The sequence below is a fragment of the Muntiacus reevesi genome, chromosome 3, assembly GCF_963930625.1.
Source record: "Muntiacus reevesi chromosome 3, mMunRee1.1, whole genome shotgun sequence".
NCBI classification, from domain to species: domain Eukaryota; kingdom Metazoa; phylum Chordata; class Mammalia; order Artiodactyla; family Cervidae; genus Muntiacus; species Muntiacus reevesi.
Genome location: NC_089251.1, coordinates 106,777,392 through 106,796,673, shown reverse-complemented (window position 1 = coordinate 106,796,673; position 19,282 = coordinate 106,777,392). Strand labels below are relative to the sequence as shown.

The 19,282-nt window shown below is 57.2% G+C and overlaps 1 protein-coding gene across 3 annotated transcripts in view; it reads right to left on the bottom strand.

The window, feature by feature from the left end:
* Positions 1-5,756: 5,756 nt before the first annotated feature.
* The window catches only part of ALPL (alkaline phosphatase, biomineralization associated), a 63,163-nt gene continuing 49,637 nt past the window's right edge, over positions 5,757-19,282 (bottom strand). For all 3 annotated transcript variants that reach the window (XM_065929994.1, XM_065929993.1, XM_065929995.1), the window contains exons 5-12: positions 19,073-19,247; positions 18,119-18,294; positions 14,587-14,730; positions 12,669-12,738; positions 10,638-10,772; positions 8,144-8,335; positions 7,610-7,729; positions 5,757-6,747 (exon numbers count right to left, since the gene is read on the bottom strand). In XM_065929994.1, the coding sequence (XP_065786066.1) occupies positions 6,482-6,747; positions 7,610-7,729; positions 8,144-8,335; positions 10,638-10,772; positions 12,669-12,738; positions 14,587-14,730; positions 18,119-18,294; positions 19,073-19,247 (1,278 nt within the window). In that variant the 3' untranslated portion in view covers positions 5,757-6,481. The remainder of the gene's footprint in view (positions 6,748-7,609; positions 7,730-8,143; positions 8,336-10,637; positions 10,773-12,668; positions 12,739-14,586; positions 14,731-18,118; positions 18,295-19,072; positions 19,248-19,282) is intronic.

Genomic DNA, 19,282 nt, shown 5'->3' with positions numbered 1-19,282 from the left:
GGTCTCCTGCATTGCAGGCAGATGCTTCACCGCCTGAGCCAGCAGGGAAGCCCAATTTTGCCTTTATGTCCTCCTCCATATCCTGTGAGTTGTGCGGCTTCACACAAGTCATCAGATTTCTCTCTGCATCCATCTCCTCATCCGTAGACCAGAGACAGCAGCGGTCCCTGCCCTCTGAGAGTGGTTGGGAGGGTGAACGGGTTAGGTACCCTGTGAGGCACTCGGAAGGGTCCCGGGCACTCAGGGAGCCCCGTGGAAAGGTCTGGACTCTGCTTGCAGCGTGTTTCCACCGCCTCAGCGACTCTAAACCTTGGTTCTCGTGGGCAGGGAGGGGGACGAGGTACTGGCCAACTGGCCCGGCCTGCCCTTGCTGGGCTGGTGGGTCACGTGTGTGCCCCCCATCCTGAGGTTGGGGCAGATGACTGAGGGGTCAGAAAGGAGCCTGGCGCCGTGACCAAGGCAGCCTCACAAGGAGACCCTGGGAAGCCACACAGGAGCCCAAATCCTCTTCTGAGAACTTAATCCCCTCACCCCACCCCCGGATCGGCTGGGGCTAGATCTTGGTGGGAGGTCTTGGGGGTGAGCCACCAGGGCTAATTATAAACGCCGCTGGTTTGGGGCTCTCACCACCCCATCGAAGGGCTTCTGCGGCCAATGGGGTCTGGGTTGTTTTCCTTTGAGAGATGAGTGCCTCGGAGCGGGTTGGGGGAGGTGGACACGGGGGTCAAGGGTTCAACTTGCAGCTGTCACTTAAGAAACACGGAACAGGTCACTGCGCCCTGCGAAGCCTCAGCTTTCTCATCTGTAAAATGGGGATGACAGTGCCCGGGTCACAGGATGGTCATGGGATGGTGGTGGGGTGTGTGGATGTGTCCAATGTACACCCCCACTCCCTGCCCCGAGGCAGCAACTTCACTGCGTGTCTTGGATGCTTAGTAGGTGTGAGGTGCATTGTAGGTCTCCTGCTCCCTCTTGACGTGCCTCTCAGTTGGTCTGCTAACCACCCACCCACTCACACGCTGGTCTGGTTTCCTTCTTCATAAGCAGGACTGAGACTCGCAGGCGCAGATTTGGGGCCTGCTTCTCCCTGCCTGTCTCCATGGCCCCAGCATCCCCTGCCTGGCCTCCTGTAGCAGATTTCTTGCTGACCTCTCAGCCTCTAGCTCTGCTCAAAGCTGCCCTCCAAGCTGGCAGCCAAGATGGTCTTTCGAAAGCGATGCACACGTCCAGTTCCAGAACCTTCCGTGGCTCCCCAGGGGCTCCAAGGTCACCCCTCGCTTCTTGGAATGGAGTCGTAGGTCCTCCCGCTCGGGTCTCCCCACAGGGTTCCCTCGAAGTTCCCCTCTGTGGCCTCAAGCCCTGCCCCAGTCCTCTCCTCGTCAAGCCCCAGCTTGTTCATTGCCTTATCTCTGTACCCATCCCACCTGTGCCCCCAGCTGGAGAGGTGCCCCTCTATGCCCCCAGTGGAGAAGTCCTGGAGAAGCCTGTTGAGATTCCCTTGGACAGCAAGGAGATCCAACCAGTCCATCCTAAAGGAAATCAACCCTGAATATTCATTGGAAGGACTGATGTTGAAGCTGAAGTTCCACTACTTTGGCCACTTGATACAAAGAACTGACTCATTGGAAAAGACCCTGATGCTGGGGAAGATTGAAGGCGGGAGGAGAAGGGGACGACAGAGGAGGAGACAGTTGGATGGCATCACTGACTCAATGGACATGAGTTTGAGTAAACTCTGGGAGACAGTGGACAGGGAGGCCTGGCGTGCTGCAGTCCATGGGGTTGCAAAGAATCAGACACGACTGAGCGACTGAACAACAAATGACAACTGTTCCCCCACATTTCCTGCCTCCCCGTTGCGCTGGGATTCCCTCTGGCATTATCTTCCGTGAGACATGAGCTTCCTGAGGACAGGAAGCCCGTTCACAGTCATCTCCCAGGTGTGGCCCAGAATAAGGCAGAGGCCACAAGCCCAGTTTCCACCATGGCCAGACAGGGGACATCAGTCCACAGGGGCTTCTTGTAGGAGGGCAGACAGGAATGCTGGGGACTGTGGCGGGCAGGAGCCGTACACCCGTGACGGGCAGCCGTCTCTCAGCTCTGACTGACCTCGGCCCTGCAGAAATGTGGGGCAAGGCGAGCAGACCTTCCAATTGTTCAACCAAGCCAGAACTCCAAATCTTTTGTGCAAGTTCCCAGTGTTTTAAAACACTGTGAGGATAATCAGTGACATCTGGGGAGCACATGAGTGGAAGGTGCCCTGAACACACGTGAAGCTAAGACAAGACAACCCAGACTTTCACACCCCTTCCTTACTGTGGAGGAAAGGTCTCAACGGTGGGGGGAGGGGCAGCGATAGACATCTTGGGAGGAGGTTCTGGGGATGCTGCTAACCCTCCTACAACAGAGAGACATCCGGCCCCAAGTGCCAAGAGTGCCCAGGCTGAGAACCAGAAAACTAAGACCGTGGCATCCGGTCCCATCACTTCATGGCAAATAGATGGGGAAATAATGGAAATAGTGACAGATTTTTATTTGGGGGGGCTCCAAAATCACTGCAGATGGTGATTGCAGCCATTAAATTAAAAGATGCTTGCTCCTTGGAAGAAAAGTTATGACCAACATAGACAGCAGATTAAAAAGCAGAGACATTACTTTGCAAACAAAGGTCCGTCTAGTCAAAGCTATGGTTTTTCCAGTGGTCATGTATGGATGTGAGAGTTGAACTGTAAAGAAAGCTGAGAGCTGAAGAATTGATGCTTTTGAACTGTGGTGTTGGAAAAGACTCTTGAGAGTCCCTTGGACTGCAAGCAGATCCAACCAGTCCATCCTGAAGGAGATCAGTCCTGGGTGTTCATTGGAAGGACTGATGCTGAAGCTGAAATGCCAATACTTACGCCACCTGATGTGAAGAACTGACTCATTTGAAAAGACCCTGATGCTGGAAAAGATTGAAGGCGGGAGGAGAAGTGGACGACAGAGGATGAGATGGTTGGATGGCATCATCACTGACTGGATGGATGTGAGTTTGAGTAAACTCCGGGAGTTGTTGATGGACAAGGAGGCCTGGTGTGCTGCAGTCCATGGGGTCGCAAAGAGTCGGACATGACTGAGCTACTTAACTGAACTGAAGAACTGTTGGAGGGAAGGGTCTGCTCAAAGACTACATTTCCCAGCCTCCTTTGCATCCAGGTAGAATCATGTGACTAGTTCTCACCAATGGACTGTGAGTAGGAGTGATGAGTGTCACTTCCAGAAAGAAGAGGTTAAAACGTGAGCCATGAGCCCCCCTCCCCCTCCACTTCGTCCCTCAGTGTGGTGGCCAGATGGAATTTAGATAGACATTCTGGTTAAGATAGAACCTCTTGAATTTAGAGGAGGGCAGAGCCACATGGTGGAAAGAGCCTGGGTCCCAGGCACCTGACCAGAGGCACCCCCAGGTGTTTGAGATAGAAATGAACTCATTGTGTTAAATTCCGGATTTCTCTTTAACAGAAGACAGGGTTATCTGGATGACTAGAAGAGGATTTGTCAGCTTAGATTTGTTCTGCCTCGCTGAGAAAATGTCTTACCGTCACCCTTAGCCTCTAATTCCACGGGGGGATGGGTGGAGCTGGGACTTCTGCCTGGACCCCTGGCCTGGATTAGGACTCAGAGCCACCAACAGTTAGACTATTGGGGCGATGAGTGACCTGACGGTGTGTGCGGGGTCCAGCCTGGGTAAGGGAGGCCCTGGAGCAGCCTGAGCACCCTTGAGTCTTCTCGAAGCACACACGCATGAGCCACAGCCTGGACTGGTGCAGGAGCTCCTGGTCCCTCGTGGGATCCTGAGAGCTCAACGCGTTCAGCTCAGTGCCGGGACAGTACATTCAGATGTCAGGAATGGAACATCGGCGAGGTTAAAGAACTCTCCTGAGTGCATGGAAACGAGAAAGCGATGAAACAGAGATGGGAACCCCTACCTCCCAGACCAGCGGCAGCCCATGCTTTTGAATCCCATCCCAAAGTTTAATCAACGATGTTGGTGCTTTGCTTGTATCCTTTGAGCATTTACTGTCCCTGCTCAGGCTTTGGGGCTTGCTCTCAGCCCTTCCTGGGGTGTGTAGGAAGGGCCAGGGTGTTCATTTTTTCAGGAACAGCTCTTAGCCAGTGAGAAAGGAGAATTAAAGAATAAATACCCCAGCTCCCTCACTCCACAGTGAGATAACCCTGAGATGCATCTCCCTTGCATCCTGGAGGCCCACAGTGGGACTGAGCCCTGGTTGCCCATGATGGTGACCTGCTTAACACACATGCTTCCTTTCCCGGCTCACTTCCCCACTCTGTCTGGTGCGTCCTGGGTTCCTTTTCCTAACCCAGGGATTGAACCCGCATCTCTTGCGTCTCCTGCATTGGCAGGCGGTTTCTTTACCACTGCGCCACCCGGAAAGCCCCTTCACAAACTGTACTCAAATCCTTGCCTCTGGAGAACCCAACCTAAGACACAAAGTGTGGTTTGCACACCCCAGTGAGGCTTGTACATTGACTTTGGGTGGTACTGGTGAACTTTTAAAGACAGACTGCTTAAATGTGAATTTAAAGAAGTGTTTACAAAATGACAGTAGAGATACGGCAAAAATTATGAAGACGGTATGATAACAACAAATGACAATGCTGCACTGTAGAGTTAAAGGTGAGGTGTCCGTCCTGGCCAGAATGTAGGCATGTAGTTTACTATCCCAGCATCAGCTTGGCTGTGCCCTTTCTGCCAGGACTGCTGGGAAACTTAAAGAGAACTCTTTTTCAGCTGCATTTTTAGTTTCTTTTTTCTGGTATTTTCATTCTTGAAGGATGCCTTGCTTCTAACATACAATTTCTTGCCGAGTTCATTTTTAACTAGTGTGTGTTATGAGTCATTAGTACCAGCTGCCTCAGACCTGGTTGGCAGGAGGTTGGAAATGCATTATAAATAAAGGATGTCATTAAGTGTGGGAACTTTGGAATCAGACCCCAGCTCCACAGCTTGGGGGGAACTTGGGTACTCATGTCACTTCGTATACCCTTGGTTTCATCATCTATAAATGTGGATGGATGAAGGAGGCCTGCCTCTCAAAGATTAAATGAAATGAATCCACATAAGCACCAAGCTCAGAGACTGGCAGATAGTAAATAATCAGCGTTAACTGTTAGGACTGTCATCATTATCATCATGATTGAGTTTTTCATTCTGGTACCTGGGGGACTCTACCCCCAATATCAGGTATAACCTTGAGTCTGTACCCGGCCTTGACAATCAGGAATGGAAAGATAACCATTACTGTCTAGGCCGAGGCTCTGTGAGGGCAACCACTAGCCTCTCAGGACAGGGTATGGTGCCTGGCGCACACTCAATACTTGCTGAACGCACGGATAAGGGAGCGGATAAGGGAGTGGCTACGATCGGCCGTGGCGGGCAGCTCTTTGAGGGTACCCACAGCCAGGGTATCCCGGGGCACTTGAAAGCCTTCCTGCTGTGGGCTTCGGGGCCCAGAGGCACTCTTCTTTAATCCTCACGGCAGTCCCGCAGTGGGCTGCCTCCCGGAGAGGCAGAGACGCAAAGGACTTTGTCCACAGTCACCCGGGTAATGAGTGGTGAAGACCCCAGGTCAGCGGCCGACCCCTCCTCCTCCCCAGGAGGAGGAGGCCCTGGGCCCCGAGTCCAGCTCTCCCCAGAGAAGTGAGCTTATTTCAGTCTCTTCCTCAGTGACCACAAAGACTCAGTCCTGTCCTCAGAAATATTTGGAAAGTTTTATTTAAATGTTTTGTGTTCCCTTTTAACCAACACCAAAAAGAGAAAATTTTTTGGCTGTTTGGAACAGGAGCGTCCCTTCAGAGAGGAGCTGGCGTGTGTGTTTAGAGCCGGGAAGCATCCGCTTTGCCAGACTCCTCTTCCCAGCCTGGGTCACCCGGGGCTGGACGGCCAGTCCTCGGAGCCGACTTCCTGGGAGCCCTGGGGCGACCTTGGAGTGAGTGAGCAAACCTCCCTCCTGAGGAGGACCTGGTCTCCCCTGCAGTTAGGGACGGACTTGGGGAACGGGCCCATGAGACTGGTGGGTTCCAGAGGGATGGGGAAGGGGGTGGGGGAGGGTCAGATCCAGAATGTTCCGTAGAAGCTCTAGGGCCTCTGGGTCTGGAGAAATAGAGTTGCTAGAAAAATAAGAGGCTTTGAGAAGCTCTGCAGTCTATGCTCTCTGCCTGCCCAAGAGAAACCTACCCTGTCGGCCAAAAGGGGGCTGCGGGTGGCGGGGGAGGCTGGAGGCCAGCAACTGATCTGGCCGCAGTGGAGGATTCCAGAGGGGAGCCAGGCGGGCGGCAGGCAGACTTTGGTTTCCTGGGTCCCCTTGCCGGCAGCGGCAGAGGCGGTGGGGGTCTCTGCCTCCCGCCTCTTTGAGGTGTGGGCTGCCAGGCCGTGGGCAGCACCGGCCATCGGTCACGGGCTGGTGGGTGCCCGGGCCCCGGGCCCTCAGAACAGGCTGCCCAGGGGCAGCAGGGCCAGCAGGAGCAGCAGGGGGCCGGGGGAGGGGCTGCTGGACGAGCTGGCTGAGACACAGTGGTCGCGGTTGGCACCAATGCAGGCTGCGTAGGCCATCACGTGGGGGATGTAGTTCTGCTCGTGGACGCCGTGCAGCAGGTGCGCCATGGGGCCCTTGGCAAAGACGGCTACGTCCTCCCCGCCGTGGGTCTCGTGGCGCAGGGGCACAGCGGACTGCGCCTGATAGTTGTTGTGAGCTGTGGGCCAGAAGAAGCGCTTACTGAGCGCCTGCCGGGGGCATGGCGCGGCGCAGCAGCTTTTCCGCGCCCACTTCCGGACTGGCTCGAGTGCCCTCCTCCCCCATTTTTTTTCGAGGTGGGGGGCCACTCTGTGCAGCACATGGGATCCTAGTTCCCCAACCAGGGATCAAACCCGTGCCGCCTGCATTGGGAGCGTGGAGTCTTTAACCACTGGACCACTCGGGAAGTCCCGAATGCTCCCATTTTATAGAAGAGGAAGCTGAGGCTCAGTGAGGGAAAGTCATTTCCTACTCTAGGCCACAGGACTCAAGCCTGAGTCTGTTCTGTCACAGAAGTCTGCTCTCTCAACCTGCAGATCTCATCTGGGCTGTCTGGATTAGAAGGGAAGAGCCAACCCAGGAAAAGCCTCTGATCCTTGGCTGTGCCATTAGACCCCCAAGGGGGTGCTGGGGACATCATGAACAAATATTCAACAATATGGAATCAGATAAGCAAACTGGGAAGGCGCGCACACACTGGAATACTATACAGCCAGTAAAAATGACAGTACAAAACAGCAAGCACCTGCACGTACTAGGTACCACGCTAAGCTCATCAGATCCAGCTAGCCCTTCAGACAACCTTGGGAGGTAGACCATTCTTCTGAAGGAAACTGAAAATGAGGAAAGTGAAGTTATGTGCCCAAGGTCACAGAGTTACTAGATTTGAGGAGGGGATTCAAACTGACATTGTTCTGACTCAAGTCCTGTCTATTCCGGAACACCTCGCTCCCAGCCTTAACCAGAGGGCCACACTGTTTCCGAGCTCGTCCCCGAGGGGGTGCCCTGTCCCCTCCCAGCCCTGGGCCTTGCGTCCTCACCGTAGTCCACCATGGAGACATTCTCTCGCTCACCACCCACCACCTTGTAGCCAGGCCCATTGCCATACAGAATGGCGGTGAAAGGCTTCTTGTCTGTGTCGCTCACCATGGGGGCCAGACCTGCACAAGAAGGCATTGGTCCAGGGGTCATGCTGGAGCACCAGTCCCTAACCCTCAGCTAGGGTCCCTGGGTCCCTGCCCAAGGAAGCCACCTTCCAAGCCCAGTTTATTTCCAACCAACCATCCCTCAGTTTTCATTGTGCCTGTGTCCTCCCACCTGTTGGTCCATCCTTCCGTCCATCCCTCCATCCTCTTCTCTCCCCTGTCCATTAATCCAGCCTGCCTCTCATTCTTCTACCTATCCATCATCCCGGTGGCCACCCAGGCATCATTTCCCTCCACGCCCCCCACCCTCTATTCCCCCACCTGCCAGTAACTTCTCTTCCCTCCCCAATTCCGAGTCCCACATGTGCCAGGCACTGGGCTTGCCAGCTCTCCTACCCTACCCCCGCTCCCCAGCGGAAGCCTACCTACCAAAGATAGAGTTGCCACGGGGGGTGTACCCGCCAAAGGTAAAGACGTGGGAGTGGTCAGCGGTGACAACGGTCAGCGTGTCTTCTACGGAGGTCATAGCGCCCGCCTGGCCGATGGCCTGGTCCATCTCCACCGCCTCGTGCAGCGCCTGCTTGGCTTTGCCCTCGTGGTGCCCGTGGTCAATCCTGCCCCCTTGGGACACCAAGGCAGAGGCCTCTGGTCAGGGGGCGGGGAACGAGGTGTAATCCCCGATTCCCATCCCCCTGGGTTAACCGCCAGGTTAACCTCCTCGATGGGAGCTCCCCTGGGCCGGGCACCATGCTGGGCATTTAATACAGCTGTCCAACTTCCCAGCAGCTCAGACGGTGAGTCGCTGGGCCACAGGCCTACGTGTGGACAGTGCAAAGTCAGGTTTAAGGCAGATCCACCACCCCACGCTGCTCTCTGAGCTGCTTCTTTAGCTGCTCAGAGTCCCTGAAGACCTCGGAGAGTTAGGGAGAAGACCTAACATGCCTGAATACCTACTAGGTGCCAGACAGAACAAGCCGACGTCTTGTTCCCCATTCCCAACAACTGGGCAGAGATGGGTACAATCAGCCCAGTTTACAGATGGAGCAACTGAGGCCGAGACTGGGGAACTGACATGTCCAAGGTGAGATCTACTGGGCTTTGAATTCACATGACCCACTCTAAAGCCGTTTTTCCATCTTTGAATACGTCCCCTCTGAGTATAAAGTGGAAGTGAAAGTCTCTCGGTCGTGTCTGACTCTTTGCAACCCCGTGGACTATACAGTCCATGGAATTCTCCAGGCCAGAATACTGGCGTGGCTAGCCTTTCCCTTCTCCAGGGGATCTTCCCGACCCAGGATTTGAACCAGGGTCTCCTGCATTGCAGGTGGATTCTTCACCAACTGAGCTCTCAGGAAATTACTCCAAATGACCGAGTGTGAAGCACACTCTTAGAGGGGAGAAGCCCTCGGGGCCTGGGCGGTGCCCACAGCAGGCTTCCATAAAGGCCTGGAGAAGCCTGCACCCCATGCCACCTCCCCCCAGGTGAGCAGAGCAGGCCTGGCTCGGTTAAGCCTGGCTTGAAGATTGCAGCTGAGATGGTGTGACTGTAGGGAGCGCCTCCCGTCTCTAAGAGGACGACGATGCCTGGGTGGACTCTCCCAACTCTGAGGGTCGGAGCCTGGGCGCCGGGCCACCCTGCCTTCCTGCTGGCCTGGGCCTCACCACGCAGGCCTGGCCGGCTGGCAGGGCGGGTCCTTCCTTTGTTGTGGCTCTGGGAGCAGCTGGCCTGGCCGGCCCGGTCCTGGCCCTGCTCACAAGGAGGACCGCTCCCGGGGGAGCCCGTGCTAGCCACCACTGGTTCCTGGCTGCTTCCTCAGCGTCAGAGGCCCGTCCGGGGCCAGGCCGAGGCCGCCGTGCTTGAGTGGGAACCCCGGGGTTTGGCAGGAAAGCAGCCGAGCTGGGCTGGCGGCCGCTGGCCTCTGGAGGGGGGACGGGCGCGAGCGTGTGTGTATGTGCGGTGGGAGGACGTGTGCAAGTATGTCCGTGTGTGCATGTGTGTGTCCAGGCAGAACATGAACAGTTGTTAGAACTTTGGAGGATTCCAGAGACTTTATCATTTCCTCTTACTTTCTATTGTGATCGCCTTAGCTATTGGGCAATCATAATAATGATAATAATAGATGCATTGAGGTTTTATTCTCTGCTGGGCCCCCTTCCAAGTACATTATGTCTCTGAACACAATGGATGCTAATAGTCCTTCTTGGAGAAGAGGACTATTTTGAGCCTCATTTTTACAGCAATGCACAGGTAAAAGTCACAAGAGTCAATGGGTGGCAGGACTCGGACAATGAGTCCCGGGCCTCACGACAGCGCTGGGAAACCCCAGGAGTCTCGGCAGACAGCACAGCTGCCTCCCGAAGGGTCTGGCTCTCCCAGGCCTAGGGACCCCAGGATGTACCCAGGGGCTGCCCTGGGCCTTCTCCTCTCTGGCCTTATGGGCCTAATAACAGCAGAGGCCCACTGTCCAGCTGCGTGGGCATCCACAGACCAGTGGGCATCTGGTCGACCCTGGGCCGGTGTCCTTGGGCCCAGCCAGGCAGCTGGTCAGGGCACCTCTGACGACGGGGGCTTGCAGACTTGTCTTTGGGGAGGAGCGAAGCTGTGGGGGCTGCACACCCCTCCAGAGACAGGCTTTGGGGAGGCATTTCCAAAAGGAAGAAAACTGCCTCCTCTCTCAGGAAGCCTTCCTGGACTGGTAAGCCAGATGAGCCATCTCCACATCCAAAGAAGAACTTGTTGGGCTGGGAGCTTTAGCACCGCCCTTTCTCTCCAACTCTCTCATTTATGATCCATCCTCCCCAGAGGAATCTCTCTGATCATCCCCAAATGGGACAGTCCTCTCTGAGAGCTGACCACCCGACCCCTAAGCCCACCTAGAAGCTCCCAGGGAAGCGGCCTTGCAGCTAGGCTTGGGCCCCTTACCTTCCACCAGCAGGAAGAAGCCTCTGGGGTTCTTGTTCAGGATCTTGATGGCCATCTCTACCATCTCGGAGAGTGAAGGGTCAGTCACGTTGTTTCTGTTGAGTTCATACTGCATGTCCCCCGGCTCAAAGAGACCTGAGAAGGAGCCAGGGGGGTGTGTGTGTCTCGGGGAGCAGAGGCTTCTCACGCACAACTTGGGGGTAAAGGGCAGTGGGGGGGGGGGCGGAAGCAGCTCTGGGGGTCTCTTGCAGGCTGACTTGTGCCAGGTGCTCCGGGAGGGCTGCCTCCGTTCATCTTCTCAGCCTCGTCTTGGTGGGGGGGGGGGGGGGGCACTGTGTCCATTTCACAGAGCAGGAGACTGAGGCCAGGTGTTCTATAACTCGCTACTTTCAGCTGCTAATGGGAGACCTGGGATTCCACTCCAACAGCCCACTCCTAGCCCAGAGGGCCCTGGACAAGCCAGAGGACTGTGTCCCAGCCTCAACGAGACAGCCTGGGTGTGTGTTTACATGTCAGGTTTGAAGGGCTCAGTGCTTATACAGTGAAACAAAAGACGGTTTGGGGTCACTGTCTCTGCTGTTCCCTGAGTGTGGTTTTTTCCCTCGTGAAACAAGGAGAGAGATCCATTCCTTGCTCATATCACAAGATTCCACATGTCCTGGATTGCTGTTTTCCAGTCCTGGATGTGCTCCCAGAACACCTCCTTGCCCTTCTATGAGTGGGCGCAGCCTAACAGGAGCTCCAAGGAACAGACTGCTTACTCTGGGCCACATGTTGTCCTGTGTGCTTTGGAAGCAGCTGGGCCCAGCCTCTGAGGTGTCGCCTAGCAGCCCTTCCTCCTGGAATTCACGCTCACTGAGGCCTCCGGCCAACAGCCCGCACTGACTCCTTAGCCATGTGAATGAGCCTCCCTGGAAGTCCCAGCCCCAGTCAAGCCTTCAGAGGACCGCAACCTCCTGAGAGACCCAGCTAAACCACTCCCGGATTCCTGACCCAAAAAAACTGTGGAAGAGTAAATGTTCGCTCTCGTTTTAAACTGTAAAGTTTTGGGATCATCTGTTATGCAGCCACAGAGATAACTTATACATTAGCTCATTTAATCCTCATGTCACCTGAGGCAGGCCCGATCACTGTACCCACTGTATAGAGGATTCATTATCCTCATTTTATAGAAAATGGAGGCACAGAAAAGAGAAATCACTTGCCCAGGATTGCACAGCTCATGAGTGGTAGGAGCTGGATTTGAACCCAGCAACCTGGCTCTAGACCCGTAAATGGAATGTTCATGCTACATGGGTATAGGCATGATTCTCTACAGGCAGTGTGGGGCATGGGGTGTGCGCTGCGTGGCCCAGGCAAGCAGAGAGCTGTGTGCGTCTGAGCGATCCTCCAGGTGCCCTGCTGTAAGCCCAGAATCTCCGAGGCCATGCCCAGGACCCAGGGGCTGTGTTCCTTGAGAAAGGCTTGCAGGGGGCTTTGCCACCACCTGCTTGGCCCAACAGCCAGGAGGGAAAGGGGACTCAGATGTCTGCAGTGGTACTCAAGGTCTCATTCCACCTCACCTGGAGCCGCCTTGGGTCCCACACCTGTTACCCAGTCCCTGGGGAGGTGGGGGCAACCCCTCCCCCCCCAGTCAAGATCAGTGGAGACAATCTAGCTGGCTTCTGCCCTGGCAGCTCCGCAGGGCTGGCTCTGGGTCCCCTGGCTCCACAGCCATGGATGTGTTTAAGTCCCAGCACCAGCCAGGGTTCAGATTCACCTGGGCCATGTGACCCGCCAGAGGTCGTCTCCCTTCTCTGAGCTTTGTTTCCCTTTGTGCTCAATGGAGCTGTTCGCCCCGCACGGCCAGCAAGTTTCAGGTCTAGTTCTATGAACCAGAACCCCTCCCTCTCCCCTCCCAGGTCCTGGAGCCTGGGGACAAAGGTCCCTAAGTTGGGGTGGGGGCGGCCTGGGCCTCGTCTCCCAGCACTGGGTCACCAGCCCTGGCCCCAGGGCGCCCAGCGGGATATGCGCTCCACCCCCTCCACTTACCCAAGAGGTAGTCCACGGCGTGGGGGTCAAGGGCCAGGAGATCAGTGCGGTTCCAGACGTAGTGAGAGTGCTAGAAGGAAGGGCCAGGGTCAGTCACGCTGGGACGGGGGAGTCAGCTGGCCTCAGCGTCTGGGGCACGTGTGTGTCCTTCAGTCACTTAACAGTCCCTCTCTGAGGACCTACCATCCCTGCCTTCCAGAAATGGTAAGTAAACAGGTAAGTTTAATGCAAGGTGATGAGAATTCTGAGACCAGGGGCACTGTGAACCTAGAGACGACATCAGGGAGGGCTTCCTGGTGGAGGTGAGGTCCTCATGGGGACTTGGAAGACAAAGCAAGAACTGAACAACCTGGAGTCAGGGAACAGCGTTCCGAGCAGGGGGAGGTGCTGTGGGGCAAAGAAGAGGAAGGCACAGATCACCAAGGGCCTTGAGCACTCACTGAGAGGTATGGGCTATGTGTGTTCTCAGAGTCAGGAAGGAAGGAAGTCTGCCCTGGGGACCCCAGCTAAGGGGGGAAATGAAGGAAGGACAGCTTTCCCAGGGCAGAGGCCACGGGAAGGGACTGGCCAGCTTGCCTGGAGAGGGTGCCTTTCAGGCCTGGACTGGGGGGTGGGGCCCTGAACTACCAGGAACCATCTGTTTGTTCTTAGGAGAGCTCCTCACCTTCTCTGGGTGATGGCGTTGGGATCAGAGGTTTCTCAAACCTCCGGGGCTGCTCTGGGGAGGAAGGTGGGAAGGCTAAGAAAGTAGGGTTCCCCTGCTATCCCTCACTTCATGCCTGGGGGGCCAAGCTCTGGTCCCATGTTCCAGGTAGAGAAGCCGAGGCTGGGAATGGCGGTGCCTCTCCGGCTTGGGCCGGGGAGGGGCTCTGGTCTAGCCAGAGCTGACTCAGAAGGCACGGGAAGAGTTCAAAGCAGCTAGGCCCTGCCCCCACCCGCCCCGGGGGGCCGTTCCCCGTCCCTGCCCCCACCTCAGTCTTGGCCTAGCCCCATCCCACAAGGCCTCCCCAGGGGCCAGGCCTGGAAGCCTCCGAAACCCAACCCCAGAGTGACATCAAAGCGGCTGCCAGGCTGCTCCCCACTGTCTTCAGCTCCGACCACAGTCATTTCCAGACCCCAGCTGCCCCAGGCCCCGGGGCCGGCAGACGGATTTCACGGGCCGGAGCTGCTCCCGGGAGCCAGCGCCCAGGTCTTCCCACGCTTCGGCCTCCCTTCCCCGGCCAGCACGTGCCCTGACCCCGGCCCCTCCCTGCCACCGCGGCCTGTGAGATTCCCCCAGCCATGGCCTCCTCCTCCTCCCCCCCTTTCGGGGCTTCTCAGCCCCTCCCTGTGGTCTTGCCCCTCTGGGTTCCCGTAGGTGCTGGGCATCTCGCCATCCAAGCAGTGTTCCACGTTTCCTTGACCATCTGATTCATCCTTTGGACCTCAGGCCTCGCCAGGGGCCCCGCACGCAGTAGGGGTACGGTGGGCTGCATGGCCATGCAGGTCACTCCTTGGCCCACCCTCTTCCTCACTGCCTGACGGAAGGAATCAATGGGCACCTACTATGTGAAGTTCCCTGCTCAGACAGTAAAGTGTCTGCCTGCAGTGCTGGAGACCCAGGTTCGATCCCTGGGTCAGAAAGATCCCCTGGAGAAGGAAATGGCAACCCACTCCAGTAATCTTGCCTGGAAAATCCCATGGATGGAGGAACCTGGTAGGCTACAATCCATGGGGTCGCAAAGAGTCAGACACGACTGAGCGACTTCACTTTCACTTTTTCATGTGACGTTCAGATACCTTTGACTCTGAGGTCCTTTGGTAAGATCCTTTGGGCCTGAGCTAAGAATTACAAACCCATTCTACAGAAATGAACAGATGCAGAAAAGGGTTCCCCCAGCACCTCCCCGCCCCGTCGTTAGGCATCTGGACAGGCTACCTTGTGTTTCGGTTTGAAGCTCTTCCAGATGTCAATGAGGTTCAGGCCGTCCAGCCTCGTGCCTCTGGCCTTCTCGTCCAGCTCATACTCCACGTCGGTTCTGTTCTTGGGGAACATGTACTTCCGGCCGCCCCCCATGATCACCTAAAGGGGACACAGCCATCAGTACCCCAGGGGCGCCATGCCGTCTGGAGGTTCCCAGAGGCCCAGCTGGAGAGCCGGGCTCCGCGGGGGACAGATGGAGTGGACGCCACTCCAGCGTGGTGAGTCCTGGCTCCAGTGCGCGCCACCTTCCCTGAGCCTCTGCTCCATCGGCTCGGCCAGGAATGAAATCACGAGTCTACTGGGATTGTGGTTTGGGCTTCGGAGTGCAATACTGGCGCTAACCTCCCTTACCTGGCTTTCCAGAAGCCCAATACCAACTTCCGCTGGTGTGAGAGCAGCAGCATCTTACAGCGTGTGTGTTGGGGACTAAGGCCTTGAGACTGCTGTTGTTTAGTCGCTTAGTCGTGTCCCACACGTGTGACCCCATGGACTGTAGCCCGCCAGGCTCCTCTGTCCATGGGATTCTCCAGGTAAGAATACTGGAGTGGGTTGCTCATTTCCTTCTCCAGGGGATCTTCCCTACCCAGGGATCGAACTTGAGTCTGCGGCATTGGCAGGCGGATTCTTTACCCCTGAGCCACCTGGGAAGCCCTAAAGGACTCGAGATACCTGATCTTGTTCATCGTCATACAAGGCTGCAAGGCTACCCACGTCACCTCTTTTCCAAACAAATGGGTGCAGAAATATGATTTCTTTCCCCTAAGACCACACAGCCAGCGAGGGTACAGAGCCGGGATGTGAACCCAAGGTGCCTCCAGCTCCTGCTGTGTCCATGGAGCAGAGGATGGGGACTCCGACCGAGAGCTGCCTCCTCGCCCCCCACCCGCTCCCCCCGGAGGCAAGAGGGCTCTGCCAGGGAGGTCTTGGGGCAGCCCAGCTGGGAGCCTGGCAAAGAGCGGGCCAGCGCCCACGTCTGTGTAGTCACCGCCAGGCTAATTTTACCCACCGCGCTGACCCACGCGGGCAGACGGACGCGGGGCTGTTTGTTTTCCTTGGGAGACCATGTTTGAAGTCCTGACTATTTTTAAAATGGGGGCCAAGGGCATAACAGCCGCCGCCCGCAGTGACCACCACCCTGGTGTCCTCCTGTTACCGCGGGCGTCAGCCCAGGCCACTGCCCCTGGCTGACACCTCGGGAGTGCAGAGTCCAGTGACAGCCGGCCTTAGACTCGCCGTCCCTGGGGATGGCATTTCACAGGCGCCCTCCTCAGAACCCAGGTTCTGCCGGGTGGACAGGGAGCTAGGAGTCCCGGCTGGTGGTACAGGTGGTGGATACAGGGCCATCCCGGACCCCGGGGAACGAGAAAGGCCTCTGAAGTCAGACTGGGGTTGGAATCCTGACTCTGCTGTATCTTGACCAAGGTCCAGGCGCTTAAGCTCTCTGTGGCTCCGGGTGTCCATCTATTAAATGGAATGGACAGCCCACGCACAGGACTGTCCCAGGAGGAAACGCAGTGAGGAGCAGTCCAGTCCGGGCCGCCCCCCGGGGGCTGGCTTCCCCTGCAAGGCGTTCTCACGGCCATCAGCAGTGGAGCTCAGCGTGGCTCCGTGAAGGCAAGCTCCTCACAGCCAGCTCCAGCCGGGTGCTCTGCGGGGCGGGGCAGGCTTGTGACAGAAAGGAGAAGGGGACCCCGGGTCACTGGCTCCCTGCCCCCCTCCAAACCATTCCCACAGAACCTGACCCCTTAGCATTTTCAGAATGGAAAATGAAGCCCCCAATCTTCTTGCCTGGAGCCTCGTCATTTCCAGCCCCAACAGGGACTTCACACACTCATTAAACTCCCAAATAACAGACTTGCTGTTTGGCTTTGGGGTTTGGGTTTGTGTCTTTCATTTTTCTTTTTCTTTCTTTTTTTTTTTTTTTTTTAGTAAAAGATATTTATTTTCAGGGCGGACACCAGCATTTTTGTTTCATGTGCAGCCTGGGGGGCTTTGTGGTGGGGTGCTCTGCGGTGGGGTGGCGATTGAGGAGCAGAGAAGGACAGGGGGGCTGAGGGAGGAGATGGGGGGCAGGGCAGGCCTCCCAGCGGCCACACCCCCTCACTCAGGCTGGGGTGCAACCCCCCGCCCCTGCAATCCCCCCCTCCTCTACCAGCAAAGCCTTCCTTTAAGCTCCTGTCCCCTTCTCAGGCAGTTGCCGCCAAATCTCTCTCAAGGGCAGTCCCGTAATTACACCCTGCACTTGTACAACAAATGTTCTCACATCCATGACCTCATCTCGGCCTCCAGCAGCCCCGGGGAGGCGGGGAGGGGACGGGGCACTCTGCTCTTGCTGCACAGGTGGGGACACTGAGGCTCGGGGCGGGGGGGAAGCAACCTGTCGGGTACCCGCCAAGTCGGAAGGGCGCTTTGCCTGAGATACTAGCCAGCTAGGAGCTGGTCACCAGGACTACACGTCCCGAGAAGGGCAGCTTAATCCACGGCTCGGAAAAGAGAAACGAGAGGTTGGAAGAGGGGCAGGTGGAACTTGGAAACTGGGGGCATGGCATGGGGGGTCTGGGAGCCAGGGAGTTAGTCTGGTGGGGGTAGAATCAGACGGAGTGGGAGGGGCCTGGGGGCTCTCTCTGAGCCTCCCTGAATCCCCATTCTAAGCTCAGGGGCCTCGGCCCCCTCGCCTCCTCACCAGCACCCCTACGGGAGGTAATAAGACCTTGAAAAGGGAACAAGCCAGAGGGTCTCATTTAAGAAACAGAAGGTGGGGACCCATCTCAGTGTCAGGCGGATGATACTGGGGCGCGTGTGTGCGAAGTGCTCCGTACGTCAGAGCTTGTGTTTCAGGACAGGGACACCTAACCGCTCCTGCGTAAATGCTACCCCCTTCTGAACACTCACGAGGCATCAGGCCCGGTGCTAAACTCTTACAGGGATTATTTTATCTAGATCTGGCAATGGGCTTATAAGGTAGGTACATTTCACAAAAGGGCTGTAGAAGGGAAGGTCAGAGAGGTTAAGTAACTGACCTAAGGTCACACAGCTAGCAAACAGCAGGCCAAGAACGTGACCCCAGGTTCTAAAGTAAGAGCCTGTGCCAACCACGGCTTGCACATCGCCTTTTCTCTGGGCACGCTGCCTGAGTGCACGGGACTCACGGCTGTCCTTGCATGTGGGAACGTACGGGGCGGGTACCGGGTCACCCCCACGCTCCAGGGCAGCGCCAGTTCCCAATGGACAGAATAATCCCTGGGCGCCTGACTCTCGGGGCGCGGTGGCGGCCACATCAGGGTTCATCCCTCAGGCCCACCGCGGTGAAATCCCACAGTGCCTCCCTGCCCCAACCGCAAATCCCCTAATGGGCCGGGAGCCCTCCCAGGTGAGTGCAGAGCCCGCTCAGGCCGCTTCTTCCGGGCCAGTCCGGGCCTGAGGCCTCAGGCCACCAGGGGCCCCGCCTCGCCTGCCCGGCCCCGGCCGTACCCTGCCCTGCACTTGCCTCGATGTCCTTGACGTTGTGCATGAGCTGGTAGGCGATGTCCTTGCAGCCCTGGCTCAGGGCCTCTGGGGGCATCTCGTTGTCCGAGTACCAGTCCCGGTCAGCGGAGTGGGCGTAGGAGGCGCTGGGGGTGGCGTGGTTCACTCTCGTGGTGGTCACGATGCCCACGGATTTCCCTGAGGAGTGGGGGAGGAGGGGTCGGGTTCATCTGGACTTCGGGCTGTCCAAGCCAGCTCTCTTCTCTTTCCCTCTCTCAGCTAAAGACGGGCCAGTTCCACTGCCAGCCTGGGCCCCAGGCTCCCCATCGGTACCAAAGGCAGGCTTATGTGTGTGCTCAGTCACTCGACTCTTTCTGACCTCATGGACTGTAGCCCACCAGGCCCCTCTGTCCATGGGACTTCCCAGGGAAGAATACTGGAGCAGGTTGCCGTGCCCTCCTCCAGGCGATCTTCCCGACCCAAGGATCGAACCCAAGTCTCCTGCATGTTCTGCGCTGAGCCACCTGGAAAGGCAGGGTAGGTGGCTTCCAAAGAGCCAGACAGCTCAGACCCTCTGCCTCTGTGACCCTCCCCACTCCCGAGGGCCCTGGAAACATAAGCACCTAGGCGGGAGCCCTGCTCTCCACTGAGGACCCCACCACGCCCCACCCCGGAGGAAGTCCACGGCTGCCCTGCAAGAACTCAGGGGTCCCTCCGAAGGGCTCTCAGATGGAGTGTGGCTCTGTCACCAACATCAGCCGGACTCACACCATGACTCCAGGGATGTCGGGGAAACATCCCGGTGCCTCCCAGTTCCAAGGAGGAAAGGAAGAGTTCACAGAGTCCCGGAACATCAGAGCTGGAAGGGCCCTGGCAAGCCTCTTTTTCTGCTCTCTCCCCATTGTACAGTTGGGAAGACTGAGGCCCAGACAGGCCACAGAGCCGGGCCCCGTTCCGCACGGCTCGCCCCGCTCACCTGCGTCCTTGGCCCAGCGCAGGATGGAGGTGACCTCGTTGCCCTGCGTGGTGTTGCACTGGGAGCGCTGGGTCGCTGCGCTCACCCCCACGGTGCCCTCATTGGCCTTCACCCCGCACAAGTAGGCGGTGGCGGTGCCTGCGCTATCGGGAACCTGGGCGTTGGTGTTGTACGTCTGCGGGTGGAAAAGGAGGGTCAGGAGACGGCCCG